At 46.3% G+C, this 20,145-nt stretch overlaps 1 protein-coding gene across 4 annotated transcripts in view; it reads left to right on the forward strand.

The window, feature by feature from the left end:
* The window catches only part of STK11IP (serine/threonine kinase 11 interacting protein), a 107,357-nt gene that overhangs the window by 71,350 nt on the left and 15,862 nt on the right, over positions 1–20,145 (forward strand). For all 4 annotated transcript variants that reach the window (XM_085872550.1, XM_085872551.1, XM_085872552.1 and 1 more), the window contains one exon: positions 2,308–2,895. In XM_085872550.1, coding sequence (XP_085728676.1) covers positions 2,308–2,895 — 588 coding nt within the window. The remainder of the gene's footprint in view (positions 1–2,307; positions 2,896–20,145) is intronic.

Consider the following 20,145-nt stretch of genomic DNA (forward strand, 5'->3'; position numbering starts at 1 on the left):
TTCAGCCACATGAGCACTCCCTCATCAAGCTTCGGGTCGTGAGCCTGCGTCAACTTCATGCGCTTCGATGGAAATCCAGCTTTGATTGCAGCCTCGATTGCATCCTTCTTGCTGAGAATGCCCTTCACGGTGGTTCTCTTAACTTCGACGCCCCATTTCTTGCTAATCACCCTGGCCAACTTGGACTGATTCGGCTCCTTCTTCGCGGCATTTTGTATTGAATCTTGTCGGAACCGAGCAAAAGTGGTATAATAGCGAGAGTGGCATAGAAGCGAGGTGGCATAGTAACGAGCTTTGACTATATCTATATATATATATATATAATATATATTGTTGTGGTTCTCGAAACCGCATGCCTACAACAGATAGGTGTCCCGAGACAGTTATGCCATTAATGTACGTGTAGATAGACCCCTTCCTTTTGTTGAGTGGGAAGACAAGGGAGTGCGTTGCGATGGTCTAATAGTTAGGTTATTAAATCATTTTTCCCTTTTTATTTCATCCTCACTCTTTTTCTTTTCTGAAGCAAAATCCGCGACATGTGCTTTGGGCTGGACTAGCGCTTTGAGCTTCCACCGTCTACACAAAACCAGACATGTGCGGCGACTCACGTACGCTTTAGCACCCAGGTGGGCGGGCTGAACCGGCGTCTGCCCGAAACCCGGCCCAGGCTGGCGAACCACGTGAGGGGTCGGGGCCAGTCAGAACGCCGACTCAGGCGATGACGTCGGATTCAGCATGGCCCATACCCCGAGCTCCGGGCTCTATAAAACTCGGAAAAGTCTTCCGTGAAGGTGGGGTGTTGAGAAATGTGTGTGTGTGTGTGTGTGTGCTCGGTGTGGGTGTTTTCACGCGGAGTGTTCCTGCTTCTCGACTCCGCCCATGTCTCGCCTCAACGGCCCGCCTCCGGTTCCTCGTCTCCGCCCACACGACGTCGACGAACCGCCTCCTGTTCCTCGTCTCCGCCCACATGACGTCGACGAACCGCCTCCTATTCCTCGTCTCCGCCCACATGACATCGACGAACCGCCTCCTGTTCCTCGTCTCCGCCCACATGACGTCGACGAACTGCCTCCTGTTCCTCGTCTCCGCCCACATGACGTCGACGAACCGCCTCCTGTTCCTCGTCTCCGCCCACATGACATCGACGAACCACCTCCTGTTCCTCGTCTCCGCCCACATGACGTCGATGAACCACCTCCTGCCTGGTTCCGCCTACTGCTCCACCCTCGCCCTCTGGACTCCACCCTTCTCCACTCAAGCTCCTCCTTCAGAACACGATCTCTACATGTGCGGCTGTGGCCAGAACAACGCGACTATTGTCAGGTACCACACCACGGAGCATCCCTCCCCAGAAACGCCCAGGTACTGAAAGCTATAACCTCAACTCCCCTCCCTCCCTGGCTGCAAAAGTCCCTTCTCATTGGGGGTTTTTTTCTGTGTATGTCTGAGTGTGCTGGCGCCTGTCTGTTAAGTAAGCCTGCAGAAGATCCTTATTGTTGTTTCTGTAATTAATCTCACATCAAGTTTGCACTGTGTTTGCTTTAGTAAGTTGCTTGTATTATTGCCGCACCACACCTCTCTCCTCTTTCCCTGCGTTACATACCCAATAAATCTTTGTTGTTCTACATGCTTTTCCTCGCTTGCTGTTAATAAATAAATGTCATGAGGTATGTTCCCAGCTCGCCTTTGTCTTTTCTCTCATTGGTCCAGCATGGTTCGAATCCAAGTTTAGCCGGGTCTTTATTCCCAATGGTCCGTTCCTTTTAGCCAGTACGTCCTTGGCAGTGCCGCTCAGCTGCATCCGATCCGGTAGAGTGATCCGGTTCGGACAAGGCGTACCGAGGGCCTGGTTCCCCGGTGGTTAAACCACGTGGTTAATTATGTAACCCGATTAACCCATAGGTGGGAGGACCCTAGGTCACGCGGTTGAGTTATTGGCGTCCACGGTCGGTTAAGCGACCCGCCACGTCACGGAATTATCCGTAAGCGACGCCCTACAATTCTGGGGAGTCTGGTGGGAATCGACGTAGTTTCCCCCACTTCGTGGTCTTCTCACCCCGCCGGACCGCAACAATATATATGTATATATTATACACACACACACACACACACACACACACACACACACACACACACACACACACACACACACACACACACACATTTTTTTTTGTTAAGTATGTTTTTATATACATTTCATTGTTGCAAGTGAGTAATATAATTAAGCTCATTATTGCCTGAACTCGGTATCGTTATTTTGCTGTTTCATTTTTTTGATTATTTCTGTGTTGAATCTTGCTGCAGGAAACCTGTGCCCTTCTTGTGGCAGCCTGCAGGTGGTTGTGGTACTTTCTGATGATATTCACAGCAGTACCCCCAAATCTGCTCGCACTGAAACACCTGCATTGCCTTCAAAAACGACCAATCGAAACGAGGCGTGGAGCACAACTTTCAACCCCAGCATTTATTGCACCGTTTACATGGATGACGTGGATTCTCATTCTGTGACTGATTCTAGCCTCTTATCTGTCACTCGAGGTTCTGGTGACATCTGTGGCCTTCCATCAGAAACAGAAGCATCCCTGAATAATCCTCCGGTTGCCAACGCCGCTGCAAACCAGTTAGTGTACGCAGAAACCAGCACGTCCGATGAATACGTGACCGCTCATGAAGAAACCTTGCAGCCATTGCTTTCGTGTCTGGGTCGAGACAACGTTTCAAGCTATGGAGTTACTCGCCAACCACAATCTGTGGAATATGATGGGAAAGATTCAGAGCATGACTGGAGCAGAAACTTGGCTGGGAGTTACAGCTATGAACAACAGGGACCGGTGGAGGCATGTGGAGCATCATTTCACAATGGTAACCTTGACAGCCTGATGCATGGCATTGGTGAGTCCATCGTAATAGCAGTTCAACATTATTTTTGGTACTTTATATGCAAATGATATCATGTTGATTTAGAATCCAGTTTCTGGAGGTTCAGTGAGAGACTAATTGTGATCTTGTAGTGAGAAGGCATCTTGGTGTTGAGCATCCTTCAATGGTGGCACACAGCACTGTGAAGCACGACGAACAGGACTTGTGTCATGCCGTTTTGACGTTTATCGCAAAAACGAAGTTATTATTTTATTTGGAGACTTGATAAATATAATTATACAGCATTGGAAATATTTATGGAAATGTATAACAGGAGCTAAAGCCGAGTAATTGCATCGACCTCATTGAATGCAGTATTGTTACAACGGATGATGACAGAAAAATGCAAAGCAAAGGTGATTGTGTTGGACAATTATGTGCTCGTGTTTTGTGTTTGTTTTCCTTTGCTTTACGTAGAGTTTTTTGTGTGCAGCGTTGGCTCCTGCAAGAGCAGGATAGTAATGCAAACCATCCATCCATCCATTCGGACCAAACTCTGTGTGGAGCGTTGGTGCTGCCTAAGCAGTCTCCTTGGCTATTGGGCACAATCCTGGATGGGTCGCCACTCCGATGCAGGATACCAGCATGCTGGCACTCATTTTTCCGACCTCGGAAGGATGACAAGCAGAGTTAACCCCACCTGGTATTAATTCAACAGCTGAGCAGGATTTGAACTTAGGATCCTGGGATCTCAAGCCCACCACCCTAACCATGAAGTCAACACCAGGCATAAAGTAATGCAATGGAGGGTATGAAAGGTGACGTATAGACGGTGGGACAGCCAATGGACGTAACAAGCAAGGAAATGAATGATAAAAGGAGGTGAGAGGAGAGGAACATGGTAGCCTGTGAGTAAGAGATCTTTGATGCGGAAGGTTAATGGGAATAAAGAAGATGACACTTGAACTGCCACCATGAAGCTAAAGAAGGAAGAGTGGGATTGCACCTCCACAGGCAGGAGAGAAGTGAAAGAAAGTTGTGGATGTATGTGGTAAGTGTGGATTTTTTTTAACGATAAACAATGAGGGGGTTACTGAAAGAATGCCTGCCTGCATCCTTGAGGAACTGTGGAGACTGAGCATTGACGGGGCAAAGAGAGCAAGGCGAGAATAGATGTTAAAACAAAAAATATATCGAGATCCCCAACATGTCTGTGATTGAATGGCAGCAGACCTTGTGCTTCAGCTGCTCTGTAGGAGAGTGCATTGTGTTCCACAGCAATGAGAGAGGTGAGAAGTGGTGAGACCCCAGCCAATTGGGGAAAATAATATTCCATCGAGTGATTGGCAAAGGCCGTGAAGAGTTGTTTGAAGTTCAGACTTGCGAAGGAAGGACCTGGTGCAACAGAGGATGTCCAGTCTTTGGCTGACCTTGGAAGACAGCTTGGATCCATGATCTGCCCAGGGGAGTATGTGACTGGAGGGCCTTGAAGCTCAAGGGACGGAAGCTCTCACTGCGGATGATTGTGGAAACACAGGTAGGGTTATGAAACGATCCTTCCACACAGAACGGATGAGAATACGATGTTTGTCTGATTGAATGACTTATTCCAGGGATCATGCGGGCAATTTCCAGTCTGTCACGTCACAAAAAAATCGTTTTGTCACATACAAAGTCCATTTTGGGGTTTTAGACGCACAGATTGGACAAGCCAGGATCACTTTTTAACATTCTTTTAATTCCAAACAACTCAACATTCTCGTAATTCCACAACGTCGCTCATTCTGTCATACCGGGGTACCAGTTCATCGGAAAGCTCGGGAGGAAAGTGCTATTTATTTTTCTTCAGGTTATTCAGTTCTTTATTGGCCCCATCTCACATTTTTTTGGCATTCTGGATGGTAGCATTCGCAGCCGCAACTTTGGTGACTAGGTTCTCAGATTCTCCCTTCACTGCATTGTTGAGCATCGTCATGCCCTCCGCCAACAGTGCTTCAGCCCTCCTTTTCTTGGCCAGAATTTGAACCTCCTGCTGAGAGTCGTTCGGAGCAATTGCTTCCACTGGTCGTTTTGTGGCCCGTCTCGCCCGTTCAATTCGCGTCATATACGCCGACCTTGCTTTCCGAGTGTTTGATATCAGTTCCTCCGAATAAGGCAGCATCTGTGGTTTGTTATCAAATCTCTTCATATATGAACTTACTGTCCACAGTCCATTGATGCGAGGCATAGTGAGCCGGGTGCGATGAGATGTGAGCAATAGTTTGTTCTTACTGAACCCCCTCTCAACATCAGCATTGCCATGATTCCATGTGAAGGCTATCCGAACCAATGTCATCAGATTGGCGTATTTCAACTGACCACTAGGTCTTTTCATATTGCCGACTCTGTACCAGTACACATCAACTCTTCCATTTACATTTCCCGCATTGGCGTCGGTGTTGTCCTCATCAGAATCTTCGTCTTCGGAAGTGCTGACCTGTGGATTATCGGTGTACCAGCCTTCCGGTATGTCCTCGCTCGAGTACTCCAACCACTCATCAGATACTGCGTCAATTTTATCTCTCGAGAACATTTTGATGCCAATGGCAACACGCTTGATGGCTTGCTTAGCCGATTCTGACTGCCGAGCTAAAGGATGAAGAACTTGTAGGTCATGCAAGAGCTGGTTGTCCATTGGGAATGTTTTAAGGAGTTTACCGATCACCTCTGAATAAAACAGTTTGGCTCTCTTGAAGAAATCCAGTTAACTCCCCTCGGATATTCTTTTGGATTCTCTCATGGCTTTTATCTCCCGTGAAGCCGTTCTCCGATGTCCACTTTTGGAAGCCAGACATCGCGATTCGTTAGATCGATGCTTCCAAGTTGCTTTCCAGTCTTTCGACCAATAGCTCCTTCAGTCAGGGCGCGTCGCATCAGCAATAGAACCAGTGTGTTCATTTCATCGTAGAGTAGGTGGATGAGCGGAGCACTCGCTCTCTATCAACTTATTGAAACGGTTGAACATGGACAGGATGGATTTCATGAATAGCAGTTCACACTTGAGAAGCTTGTTACTCAAAACACCGCAGATCCTCTTGATTCTGTCGTTCTCCCTCTCTGTCAGTAAGAGTTCTGAGAAAATACTCTGTCAAAGCCGGAAGTTACTCCATCAGTTTTTCTATGACGTCTTCCAATGTCGTCCATCGCGAAGACACATGGAGGAGAAAGACATGTCCTTTAATGCCCTTGGATTTCTGCACAGCCTCGTAGGCTTCTCTCCGAGCAGCTGAGTATTTGAAAAGATAGAATACGTCAATTACTATAGTTTCGATCTCAGAGCTGAATTTTTCCAATGCACTAGAAAAGGCATTGTGGCTTTTGTTTTGTGCAAGTTGCACGCGCCAATATTGATCATTTTCGGATTGATCTCTTCCATAGCCTTTTTCTGCAGAGATTTCATGACATTAAGTCCATCGGAGGAAATTTGCAACAACTTGTCATGGTACAGACCGCTGAGAGATCGAACAACGTTGTCCTTGAGTTTAGTAGCATCAGCATGACCCATCTCGAACGACTCCAGATGTTCTACACGAACACGATCACTCTTTGCTGGCCAGTAACGGACGATCACATCGAACTGTCTCCAATGTTTAGCAGTTATTGCCTCATCAACCTGGATACTGTATGCTGGAGCAAAGTTCCTTATTTCATTTTCAATTAGAGTATGCATATACGGCCCCATTCCATCCGAAACTACGTACGCTGTCTTGTCTGAAGTGCATTGGAACTCCTTCGCGATCTTCGAGTCAGGAAACATGCGAGGAAACATAGCAATCATAGAATCTGAGAGTCTAAAGGACAAATTATTCACTGAAACATTGGCACACCACATTGTTTCCGCATAGGTCACATTGTTATTTAAGCTCCGCTTTTGCCTGTCTTCCCGTCCATCGTCAACACCCGCGCTGCCACTAGCAAAACAGGTCTGTATATTCCTCTGCGTATCCACTCGTCGCTTCAATTCTCGATCATCACCCAAATTGTTTTGTCTTCGCTTGATATGTGTACCAGTCTTGGAATGACGGATAAGCTGGTCCTTCCCCCTCTGAGCAATGCTCACGACCTCCTGACAAAGAAGACAGCGGATTGTCGTGGGGTTTCGCCCAGTTTTGTATAGGGTTTTGATTGGAGTCCTCCACATCCAACATGGACACTTTGAAGGCGGTGTTCCTTTTACTCATGATCGACAGCTGAAAAAATCAGAAACCCTCGTGAGCCCTGACAAAATAATTATATGTGGTCATATAGTGTACTTCAACCACAAATGAAGTGTAACACCCATAATAATGTTCAGCAATTATTGTTCAATCGATATGTTCTTTCGTGTTATTGATGAAAAACATCAGTCTGGGCGTTCATTGTTGTGCAGAAATTAACGAAACATGTTAGCAGCAGACTAACGTCGTCTGATAAAGCAGATTCTGAGCACAAAACATCATTGGAATTCAAGGACCACAAAATGCTCCTAATTTCATAATGTATCTCTATTTCCTGCTTTGTACTATTACTACGTAATGCCCCCACTTTTCGAGGACGACCGTCCCATCTAAAGCCTTTACACATGTAGGCTGGAACCGATACTAGACGGCCGTCCAATTTCGGTCCCAGATTAATCTGAGCAATTTTATGTTGTGGTCCTTAATTTCCATGTATTTGGCATCAGACATCTAACATACCTGTTTTTAGTCCAGGAATCTGCACAATAAGCGTAAATGTTCAGCATCGAATGACAGGAGGCGTAGTGATGAAATAGCTGCGGTGCTGACGGTCAGGTCTCTAATTAACATGGTTACATACAGCATAGTCGATCACTCTTGTCCAGTTTGATATCATTCCTTTCTAAAAATGAATACTTGTAACCAAGAACCCTTTTAGCTCCCGGAGTTTCCCGTTCCAGTGTTAGCAAAAAGTATTATTAACTGAACAGTGTTAATGCAAAGAAGTCTGCGGTATAAGTGATAAACAAAGCGCAAAAATGAACAAACAGAAACCGCGACATCACTTATAATAAAGCGCAAAAATGAACAAAACTTTACGTGAGAATGTGTGTTGATCTTACCTCTCACCTTGTTGATGGTGACCACCGATAAAAAGTTTGCTCTCGAAGGATAGTCATCGTGATATATCTGGTACAAAGCTGGCACGGACAAAACTTTCTTGTCAAATGTGCCACAATTCTCTCAATACTGTCACATGAAAACCTAGTTTGTCACATTTTGTCACATAAAATCTGTTTCGTCACAGAATGTCGCAGTTTTTATGGCTTTTGTCAAATATCACAAAATGTCACACCGCATGATCCCTGTTGTTCCATTTATCACACAAACAGCGTCTGATCCTTTCCAGGTGAGTCGAGAGCAGCTGCTATCACGTTGAGATAGCAACAGCAGCTGCTATCACGTCATCAAGACTGGGTACATCATAAAGTTATGTATTCTGCAAGGACGAAAAGAGGGTTATCCAAGTTATCACAGAGGTTATTTAAGTGTATGAGGACCAAGGTTTTTACTCAAAATGCTACCTTGTGAAACTCCAGGCTCTATCTGGAGAGGAGATGACAATTACATTGAGTGCTACATGCTGACTGTGTGAATGGAGGAAATGTGTAAGCCAGGATTGAAGGTGGTCTTGCATGTCAGGTGGTCTTCTTGCAGAAAACTTGGAAAGCAGAGTGGTGTGCCACACTTTTAAATGCCTTAGATATCTCCAGATAGACAACCCTAACGTCATGTTTAATATTCAGCCTCCATCCATTGTTGAGAGGGAATCGGCAGCATCTGCAGAGTTAATCGACTAGGACGGAATCCAAAGTGATGTCCAGAGGTCAGCCTGTTTGTGAATTTTAAAGACTTTATCAGGTGCAATTTATTAATTCTGTAACTTTCTAATAAATTGGCCGTAGACTTGCTGCTCTGTGTTTGAGGGTATCTGGATTTGCACATCTATTTTGTACGAGAGTGTTGTTCACCATCTGCCAAGCAGATGCTACCTGTGACCTAATGTGAAGGACAGGTAGACCCTTGACAATCAGTAAAGAACACACACTTTTAGAGAGTTTCAGCTTGAGGCTATACCTCAACCATGATTATTATTATTATTATTATTATTATTATTATTATTATTATTATCATTAATCGGTGGCAGTTTCCTTTCGAGCTCGCCTGTTCGAAGAACAGAGAGCTATAGCGATACCCCCGGCATGAGCGTGAAAATGTTAAATTTTTTAATGCAAGTTATTTTTAACCTCCGCCATCGAAGATCGGAGGTTACTGTTTTCACCCCTTTCTGTTTGTTTGTTTGTTTGTGAACAGTATTACGGAAAAACTCCTCGACGGATTTCAACGAAACTTGGTGGGAAGGGGGGGGGGGGTTAGGTATGGTCCAAGGATCATGCCATTAGATTTTGGACTTGGTCCCTCCCCCCCAAAAAAAATTGTTGGAGAAGTTTTTTTTTTGGCATTTCAAGATGTTTCAAGTGATTTCCAACCCCGCCCCCCCCAAAAAAAAATTGTTAGAGAAAATTTTTTTTTTTTGCATTTCGACATGTCGACCGAGAATTAACAGGGTCTATCTGACATTTCATTCAAATTTAGAAGTCCATGTAGAAGGTCAACAGAGGAAACTAAGTAAGATTATTTTATGTAACCTTTATATGTACCTGTTATGTAGCACACGATATGAAAATAAAATGTTATGAGATAGCGGCAATTCCACTTTGAATTTTTGATTTCATTTTTCTCAAACTTTAAAAAAGTGTAGTTGGACCTTGTTAATTCTCGGTCGATGATGTTTTAAGTGATTTCCAACCCCCCCCCCCCCAAAAAAAAACATTGTTAGAGAAAAAAAAATTTTTGCAACGTTTTTTTCACCAAAATTTCGATTTCTTTTTTTTGCATTTCTACATGTTTTAAGTGATTTCCAACCCCCCCCCCCCAAAAAAAAAATGTTGGAGAAAAGAACTATAGCTGTCAGCACTGTTGACATATTTAATGAATAAGATATAAGGTTCACTTGAGTGACCCAGCAGTATTGGCGACGGAGGTTTTGCACTCTCCCGAGTGCTCCCCTCTAGTTTCCTTTCTAATGTTTTTATCTACCACACTTTTTTATACGCCCGATATATATATATATATATATATATATATATATATATATATATATATATATATATATATATATATATATATATATATATATATATATATATATATATATATATATATATATATATATATATATATATATATATATATACACATATTGTTGCAAATTCGCGCCCGCCGGCGTGCGAACGGCCACGTAACTCGAATCGCGGCACGTCGCCCACCGGACGGACAATTCCGTCGTGACCCTCTCGGACTAACGCCGGGAACTAGTCACGGGTGGGCCTTTCGGCCTCACCACGATCGTGCCAATCGGCCCCCCGCGTGGGATAGGGTTGTTCGCCAAATTCGACCTACCTAAGTACCCACACGGAGAGTAGACCGGGCAATCGCACCTCGCCGCAGGTCGACTTCGGACACGGGCCACTTTAAGCGACCCGTTCCATACTATCGAGATAACCGAGCGGTGTTATCGTCAACCTCGACGGTTCCGATTAATTCTCGGGCGTATTTAGCCCACTACCAACCCTTTACGTGAAGTAAGATGGAGATTCAATTAAAGAAAAGACGAAGCGAAACGGGAAAAACAGTTCAACATAAGGCACATTTATTCCGCGGAAAACGGAAAGCACACATATACAATTACAACAATTATGCACCAAAAGCAAATGTAACAAAAAGAACACAACAATTATGCACCAAAAGCAAATGCAACAAAAGAAACAATGCAGATCTACTACCGACTACGCGAGCACACGGCAACACTTACACAGTTTTACTTTACAGACGGCGCCGACAACACATATACTCCAAAGCAAAAGAAAAAGGGGCCACCCTCAACTACAAGGGGGCAGACGGGCCTGGGGCCGAGACCGCGTTGAGCCTACCCGTCTGGTGATGAGCCGCAAAATGGTGGCGGCGCCCCGACTCCGCGCTCCTCCGCGGGCCTCGCTGGCACTGCTTGGAATGGGGTGGGAACGGGGCCCCCTTCTCGCACTATCTCAGCGCGGGGGGAAACGGGGGGGTTGTTGATGCTCTGGGGAAAGAGGATATCTGGCTTGCTTGGGTTCCGCGACGAGCGACTCCACTGCGACCTCGACCGCGTTCCCGGCCTCCCCTCTCCGCAGCTCCCCGACAGACTCCGAACCCCATCTTGACTGCTGCTGCTGCCACGCTTTGCCGCCACAACTCGCCCGAGCCAGAAAACTCTCAACTCGACCCAATTCGATCCGCGCTCGGCGCTTTATAGTGCGACAGGAGAAACCATATGCAGATTTTTGGATCAGGATCGGCTCGGGGGCGGAGCCACGCTCTCCCATTGGACGGAGGAAAAGTGGGCGTGCATCATTCCTGATCCTCGAATTTGCATATATCGATTCTACTCCGACGCGCCTGGAGGCGGGGCCAAATCGCCCCGCGCTCGCTGATAGGACGGAACAGAAGTGGGCGTGAATCATTCCTGATCCGACCTCTCCTTGGAAAGGCCGCTTTTTGCACCCGAGGCTTGGCGCGCACCCCGCACGAGGCCAGGACAGCCTGACGCTCGGCGTTCACAAGCGGTGCGGGAATGGCCGCAGAAGGAGAGGTGAAGGTGGTGGAGGGTCTAAAGTGGCGGTCCCTGGCCACGGTGACGCTTGGAATGGTGGTGATGCGATGGTTGCGAGAGCGAGTTGTGACGGTAAAGGTCGTGGCTGTTGGCGTTGTTGTTGTGAAGCGGCGTTGCGGTTGGTGGTTGTTGTGTGATGGCGGTTGAGACGTGGTTGGCTCAAAATAAAGATAGAACAGAAAAACGGCTATCTTAAAGGGTCGCAGCCCGAATGAATGACATTTATTCCCTCTAAACAACGGGTTTGGGCTAACTACACATATACTTACAGAGATATCTCACCTACCGGACCTGAATGGTGGTTTGCGAATTTCCTCAACCACAACACTACCCCCTCCCCTTTTTACAGACTCGTCCCGAGTCGTCAAATTTTCGTGTGCCATCATGTGTAGTTCTCCCCGAGTACATTTTACCTACGGATCCCTGAGTGCGACATTCATGGTATTCGTGTCCCCAAAATAAATAACCTGAGGGCTGAGTAACTAACTAAACAAACTCACTCACACGGACCACTTAAATAAAATTGCCGGCGCTAAGACAGACATGCCGGGGGCGCACTCATATTTACAGTACATCTTAACCTTAACTTACAAATTTTACACTAAACCATGGCCCAGGATCAATGGACTCTGCAAAAAGAAAGCAGTTAGCAGGGAGCCAGGCTGCTCGCATGCAGTCTCTGGCTCAAACAATGCAGGTGACAGGGAACGTGGCCGGCTGCTCACACGCAGTCCAAGTCCTTCCCTTTTGAAATGAACCCAGTGAACCACAACGGTGCATGGGCTGCACAAACGCAGTCTCTGTGCCAGCTCAAGTGGCACATGCAATGAACACAACGAATGGATGGATGCATGGATGAATGGATGGACGCAAACACGGTGCACGGGCTGCCACTGCAGGCCCGTGTTGTAGCTGCCAACAGGGCAGTTCTCGCAGCTTGCAAACTGTTGCCTTGATCCTGGCGCACATGGAAATGAACAGGGGGGGGCAAAGCAAAAATTGAACGGGGCTGGTGAACAGGGGCAGTGGACATGGTATGGCAAAGGTGAGCAGGCAACCACAGCCTGCAGAACAAGGCCATTGCAGGCAAACACAGCCGGCAGACGATCTGGCCGGCACAGGCCTTGAAGGAACACAGCCAGCAGATGAAGTGGCCGGCACAGGCCTTGAAGCAAAACACGGCCAGCCGATGAAGTGGGCCGGCCTTTGCCTTGCAGTGGAGGTTGGTGGAGGGGGTGCGGTGGTGCTGGCCACTCAGAAGGCGGGCTCGGACCTGCCTACTGTCTCCCTCCCAACCTATCGCCTTTGCCTGTCAGTCTATACCCACTACCTTAATTTGTCAAACCCCAATTTAGCCCCAACTTATTTTTTATTTGTTGTTTTTATTTTTACTTCCCCACTATAAATCGTCCCCTAACCCCCTTTATCGTCCTTGTTCGGCTAACCTATCCTGTCTACTAGCCTACTCCCAACCCCCACGTTCCCTTCCCGGAGGGGAATAAGGGAGAGCTAGCGTCCTGTGTCGAGGCCCAACGAAGCCTCAGGATGGCCTCCCCAGAGTTCAGCGATCTATAACACAAAGTGGGTCCAGCGGCCCACAACGAGAGCGAGGGGATGGATGGTGCGGAGGGGTACACTTCCTATTCTACCCTATCCATTTAACTGTTAATCTACCCCGGGGCTTTCAACAAGCGCCTCTCGCTTAAACTATTGGTTCTAAAAACCCAGATTCCCGTCGCCTGTGTTGGTGTCCTCACAATTTCGGGCCTCGCCCCCCAATTTTCTTTCCGTGCCCTCACACGGTCTCATGGCTGGGACGCGTGGCTCCCTTTGGCAGGCACGACCCTCTGCCGATTCTCCGACGATGGCACCCCCGGGCGATGGCACACTGCCTCCGAGCCTACCAGCTCCCTAAACACCGGGGAGTGCCCCCCATGGCACCTCCCCTGAAACGCACACGTGGCAGGCTGGCTTCCCGGGCCCCTTTCCGAGGGTCACCCGTGCCCACAACACTGCCCACGCGGCTAACGGCGCCCCGGGCCCCCGCACCAAGCAGGCGCACCCGTGCCCACTACGCTATCCCGGCCCCCCCATGGGCCCTTGGCCTACCGCGGCCGACTAGCCTGTTGCCCGGGGTACCCACTCAGCGATACTCACCTTTCGCAGCCACGCTCCCAGCCCGTCAACAGGGCTCCTGCACCCCTCCAAACGGGTTTTGAGCCTACACTCCCACCAACAGCAAAACGACTTCCATTTTCCAATTTGACTAACCCAGCTAACTTACTTTATACTGACCCCGGGGTCCCTTGGGCGGGAGTCACTTCTCCCCCCAATCACTCATCGCACCATGCATTCCCCATTCGCTCCACTCCCACAGACCCGCTGGCCTCACTCACTCAACAAGCACATGCTTCCACTTCACTCACCAACTCTTCAACACACACACCGCTAAACTCTGCCATCCTAACTACATCCCCTAACTAACTCGTGCTCCCACGTCGTCCCTTAAAATATAGCACGTTCCATTTAACACTACGTAGCTAAACTACGTCCCCTCTACATATCCACAGTCTGTCACTGTCTCCAAATCTCTAAAATAACTTTCCCAACCTAAATCTCACTAACAATCCCTCTAACTAATCATTCCACGGACTCCATGAGGACTTACCCCTGCCCCATGAAGTCGGTCTAACTAAGCTAACCCTTCCCCCTAACTAGTTTCATCCTGTGCCCAGGCCAGGGGGTCTTCCACCCCTTGCCCGGGGAATCCTGTACACCCGAAAGTGAGGCTTGCCTTTCTTTTTCCCACATGCGCAGCACCAGCGCGGAAACTCGCAACCTGTGCACCAGCGCGGCAATTCACATCCGCGCACCTGTGGCGTGATGTCATGGCAGCCGTTCGCGTCCCTCTTGGACGGTACCATCCGGCAGGGATTCACCCTCCTGCCGGATTCCAACCACACACGCAGCCATGACGTCACCCGGCGCATAAAAAAAACAAGCCTCACATCTCGAGGGGTTCCCCACGCGAACACATGTGCTTTACCCGTGGGAGCTTAACACACCCGCCCGCGTGGAGAACCCGTCCGGTCCAAATCCGTAATCCTGCCTAAACTTTGTCCGTCACGGGATGGGCAACATTCACCGCGCTCGTTTCCGGACCGGGACTTCACTCTCGTAAGCGAGCACGTGGGGGCCTCATGCGTTGCACAGCACGGACCTCGCGCTCGCTGCTGGGTAAACCCGGCACGGTGCGCAAAACATCTAAAGCCGCTACTCGGCTTTTGTCCCTCACATGTCGCCGTCGTCGCCTCCATTCAACCCACGCACACCTGCGTGTCACGACGCTCATACACCATTCCATTGCACTCACCCCGGGAGAAGCGGCTGCATGTTCACACATGCCCACCGACATCTCTCTTACATACCGCTCTCTCACACACACGGTCTCCCTTGCACTCGGCCGTTCACTCACGCATGCCATCTCCCTCGCACACGTGGCTCCACTCACTCGCGGCGTTTCCCTTGCACACGTGGTGACACTCGCCCACAGTGTCTCACTTACACACGGCGTGCTGGGGAGCACGCCCTTCGGCACACTCACCACCACACCACTCACACACGGGGTCACTTCCACACACGGGGACGCACTCACCTCTTGCACCACACACACCGGGACAACCACACTGGGGATTCGTGTCCCCACAAGGGTCTCCAGGGCCTCTATATCCCCCAAGCTCTCCGTGCACCCGTTCGCAGCACTCCTCCCCTCAACCTCGCTCGACACGACCGAACTCACCTGGTCATGACTCGCTTCAAGGGGGCATACTCCCTCCCCTCGTTCCTGGAGGAGGCCATCCCGCTGCTCGCACCGGGTCCCTGCACGGTCCGCCAGCTCACCCCCATTATCCTCCACCACCTCCGTGCGTGTGTGTTCGTCTTTAGTTTCTTCCACCCCGTTTTCATCGTGTAGTCTTTCCTCTATCGTTCCCATCTCCCGTGTCTCTGTACATTTATTAGTTTCTGTTGTCCCCTCGTGTCTATTAGTCTCTGCTTCTTTCTGGCGTCTTTCCCTTATCTTTATGTAGGTCAACCTTGCTTTCTCCTTAAGTCGCTCCCGTCCTTCCCTCTGTTTCACTCCTTGCTCTTTCACGATCTCCGCGTACCTCCTCCTTGCTTTCCGTCTTAATTGTTCTTTTCTCTCCCTCCCAATTACTTTCACCTCGTCTCTTGTCTCCCGTGTCTCTTTACATTTTCTCTCCTTGTTCCTTATTTCTGTCTCTTCCTGGTTCCTTTTTCCTTCCCATCTGAGTCGTTCTTTCTCTCTGAGCCCCGTTAGCTGTTCGTTCTCCCTCCGGAGCTCCTCAATCTCCGTTGACTCCAATCTCGCTCTCCGTTTTAGTTGTTCAATTTCACACTCATATAGTTGTTGTTTTCTCTCCCACTGTTCCTCCTGCTCTTTGTTTTCCAATCTCATCGTTTCTTTCAATTGGCTCATTTCCTTCTTGTGTTTCATTCGCTGTTCTCTCACTACTCTTCCTCGTTTCCTCTCCTGTCCTTCCTTCTCCAGTTTCATGGTTTGCTTTATTTGGTTAATCTCCTTTTTGTGTTTCATTTGCTGCTGTCTCATTACTCTTCCTCGTTTCCTCTCCTGTCTTTCCTTATCCAGTTTCATGGTTTGCTTCATTTGGTTCATCTCCATTTTGTGTTTCATTTGCTGCTGTTTCATTACTCTTCCTTGTTTCCTCTCCTGTCTTTCCTTATCCAGTTTCATCTCCATTTTGTGTTTCATTCGCTGTTCTTTGTCTATCTCCTCGTACTCCAGCCTCAGCTTTTCTTTCAATTGGTCAACCTCAGATTCATGTTCTTTTTGTTTTCTATTCCATTGTTCCTCTCGTTCTTCCCTCTCCAATCTCCTTGTGTCCTTCAATCTCCTGATTTCTCCTTCCTGCTTCATTCCTTGCTCCTTCAACTTCTCCTCGTATTCCAACCTATTTTTTTCCTTTTGTCGTTCAGTTTCAAATTCATACTCTTTCAGTTTTTTATTCCACTGTCTCTCTTGTTTCTCGTTCTGCAATCTCATCGTTTCCTTTAATTGACGGATTTCTTTCTCCCGTCTCATTCCTTGTTCTTTGTATTTCCTATTCCACTGTCTTCCTTGTTCCTCATTCTGCAATCTCGTTATTTCTTTCAGTTGGCTGACTTCCTTCTCCTGTCTGATTCGTTCTTCCATTATTACTCTTTTTTGCATCTCATTCTGCAATCTCATGGTTTCCTTCAGTTGGCTGATTTCCTTCTCCTGTCTCATTCCTTGTTCTTTCAGTACTCTTTCTTGTTCCTCATTCTTTAATCTGACCTTCGCTTCCAGCTGTTCGATCTGTACAGTGTGGTTCCTTAAAGTTTCATTCTCTGTTGTCGTTCTTTCTTCTCTCACCATCCTCAACTCGTTTTGTAATTCCCTCTCTTTGTTTTGGTGTTTCTGTAACTCAGAAACTTTCTTTTCCAATTCCTTTCTCATCTCCGCAAACTCCGACTTTGCTTTGGCTTCTAATTGTTCAATCTGCTCAGTGTGGTTCCTTAACGTTTCATTCTCTGCTGTCGTTCTTTCTTCTCTCACCATCCTCAACTCGTTTTGTAATTCCCTCTCTTTGTTTTGGTGTTTCTGTAACTCAGAAGCTTTCTTTTCCAATTCCTTTCTCAATTTGCGTGCTTCTTCACTCATTTCATCTCTTCTTTCTACCGCTTCCCTCCTCAATTCGTCCCTTTTTTTACTGTATTCATTTAGTTTTTTCTGCCATTCCTTTCCCATTCTTATCTCCCCTTCCAGGATTTCTCTTTTAAACTGGCTTGCCCTTACCTCTCGCTTCAGTAGTTCCAATTCCCCATCTTGTTTGCGTTTTTCCTTTTCGAGCTTTGTTTTCCTTTTTCCTTCCTCCCTCAATTCTCCCTGCAGTTCTTTGAACTGTTCTGACTTTTCCAGCAATTCCTCTGTCCTTTCCTCCAGCTGTCTCTCTCCTCTTTTTATCTTCCATTCTAGGCTTTCTCTTTCCTGATTGCCTGTTCTTACCTCTTCCTTCAATTGTTCGAACTCCCCATCGTGTTAACATTTTTTCTCTTCCAACTGTATTTCCCTCACTCTCCCCTCCAGTTCTTTGAACCGCCTTGCTTCCTCCAAGAATTTTTCCATTAATTGTTTTACTTCCAAGTCGTGCTCCTTTTGTTTCTTTTCAAGCTCGGTTTTCCATTCTTCCTCCCATTGTTTCCTTTCCTGGGAGATACCAATCTGCTGTTCCTCTATTCTTTTGTTCAGTTTGCTCTTCGCATATTCCAACTGACGGGTATAAAACACTACCAAATTCTTTTTCCCACATAATTTGTCGACTCTATTGGCCAAGTCATGTTTTTGCCACCGAATTCGTTCCAGTAAATCGTCCAATCGCTGTGTCCCCCCGTAAACGTAATTTTTCTGAAGCTCGTCTGCGTGCCGTTGTGACTCGTCCACTCCTCTTTGCACCTCCTCGATATATTCTTCATAACGCTTCACCTTTTCCAAGACATCCCCCAATTGTGCCTGAAGCCTGCCAATGCTCGCATAGTCATCCTGCCACGCCTGCCATGGCACATGCCGTGACCACGTGCCTTGAACCGGTGACTGGGAGCTCACGCCTCGTGCTGTGCCATTAATATCAGCCTGCTCCGTGCTGCGCTGAGGTGCGATCGCGCTGCCATTGTGCGACTCCGTTTGCCGGCAAAGTTCGTGCTCAAGCCGCTCCCACTGACCACAGTTAGTGGTGGGGTTATAATTATAAAAAGAACCGACCTGGGCCATGGATCCTACATTACTACACATACTTAATACCCCCGGCTCCCGCTCGCCTTGAGACGCCATCTTATTTCTCGTAAAGGGTTAATTTAAATCGCTCGTAATTTGGAGGGAATCGGGGGTCGCTCCTCTCACCCCTGGACCGATTCCCGTGAATTTAGCTGGAGATAGGAGAGCCCTTTTTCCCGTTCTCCGACACCAGTGTCGCGAGGAGGGGGATGAGTTTGTGTCCCACGACCTGACACCAGTGTTGCGGTGTGTAGCGACATGCGTTCGTCATCTAAAGTGGTTGTCATGGCAACCAGGATGCTGTTTTCCATGTAGTAGCACAATTCTGTATATACCTTCTTGTTAGGGCGTATATTGTGTTCACTTATGCTCTTGTTACTGATTACAATATACAAATACATATATTGCTTTATAATTATACTTCACTGCAATGCTTTATAAAAAATATTAATTATTAGACTTCTCTTTTAAAAACGATAAATGTATAAACAGGTGAGCATTGGGTGGCTTTGACACCAACTCTGGTTATAGCTTCTACTTGCACACATATCCTACTGAAGTATAGATTATTGCCAGTTTTTTGTGTGGAGTATTCTTCTGGGGTATAAACGTTCATTTATACCCTCCTCATGCGGTGTTTCAGTTCCTGAATTCCCATCACAAGGCACACTATAACTGCCTGTACTCTGAGTGGCTTTCTCCTGGTGTGGTGGCTCCTGTGAGGTTTATTCACAAAGAAGCACACACAGTAATCTATCAATGGGTGATTGTGTTCCGGTACAATTTGGTTTCATACGACAAAGGGGGTCCATTCCCATGACTTGTGCTTTATAACCTTTTACCTTAATTTTTATTTATTTATTTATCTGTGTGTCCTCACCATGATTGCACTACTGGGTACAATGATAGCCGAGTGAGGACATAGGGCTGGTATCCCAGTGTTTGTGGGTTCAAATCCAGCTGAAGGCACCAGCTGTAAGGATGTTGACTTTCAGCTTCTGGAAGTCGACTCGGGAGAATGATGATGACGTTATCAGGTTGCCAGTAAAATCCTTCCGGTTCAATCATGGTTTTCAAGGTGGAGGTCTTGTGATTACACACACCTGCTTTATTGATGACGTCATGCACACATTGTGTTTAAACCTTAACGTACTGATGACTTTGCTTGCTTCGCATTAAAGATCATTTGTGAAATGTAACGTGAGATATATATATGTATGTATATGTATATATATGTATATATATATGTATGTATATATATGTATATGTATGTATATATATATGTATATATATGTATGTATGTATATGTATGTATATATATGTATATGTATATATATATATATATATATATATATATATATATATATATATATATATATATATATATATATATATATATATATATATATATATATATATATATATATATATATATATATATATATATATATATATATATATATATATATATATATATATATATATATATATATATATATATATATATATATATATATATATATATATATATATATATATATATATATATATATATATATATATATATATATATATATATATATATATATATATATATATATATATATATATATATATATATATATATATATATATATATATATATATATATATATATATATATATATATATATATATATATATATATATATATATATATATAT

This window comes from Eptatretus burgeri, chromosome 3 (genome assembly GCF_056783735.1).
Source record: "Eptatretus burgeri isolate ZD-2024b chromosome 3, Ebu_testis_v1, whole genome shotgun sequence".
Lineage (NCBI taxonomy): Eukaryota > Metazoa > Chordata > Myxini > Myxiniformes > Myxinidae > Eptatretus > Eptatretus burgeri.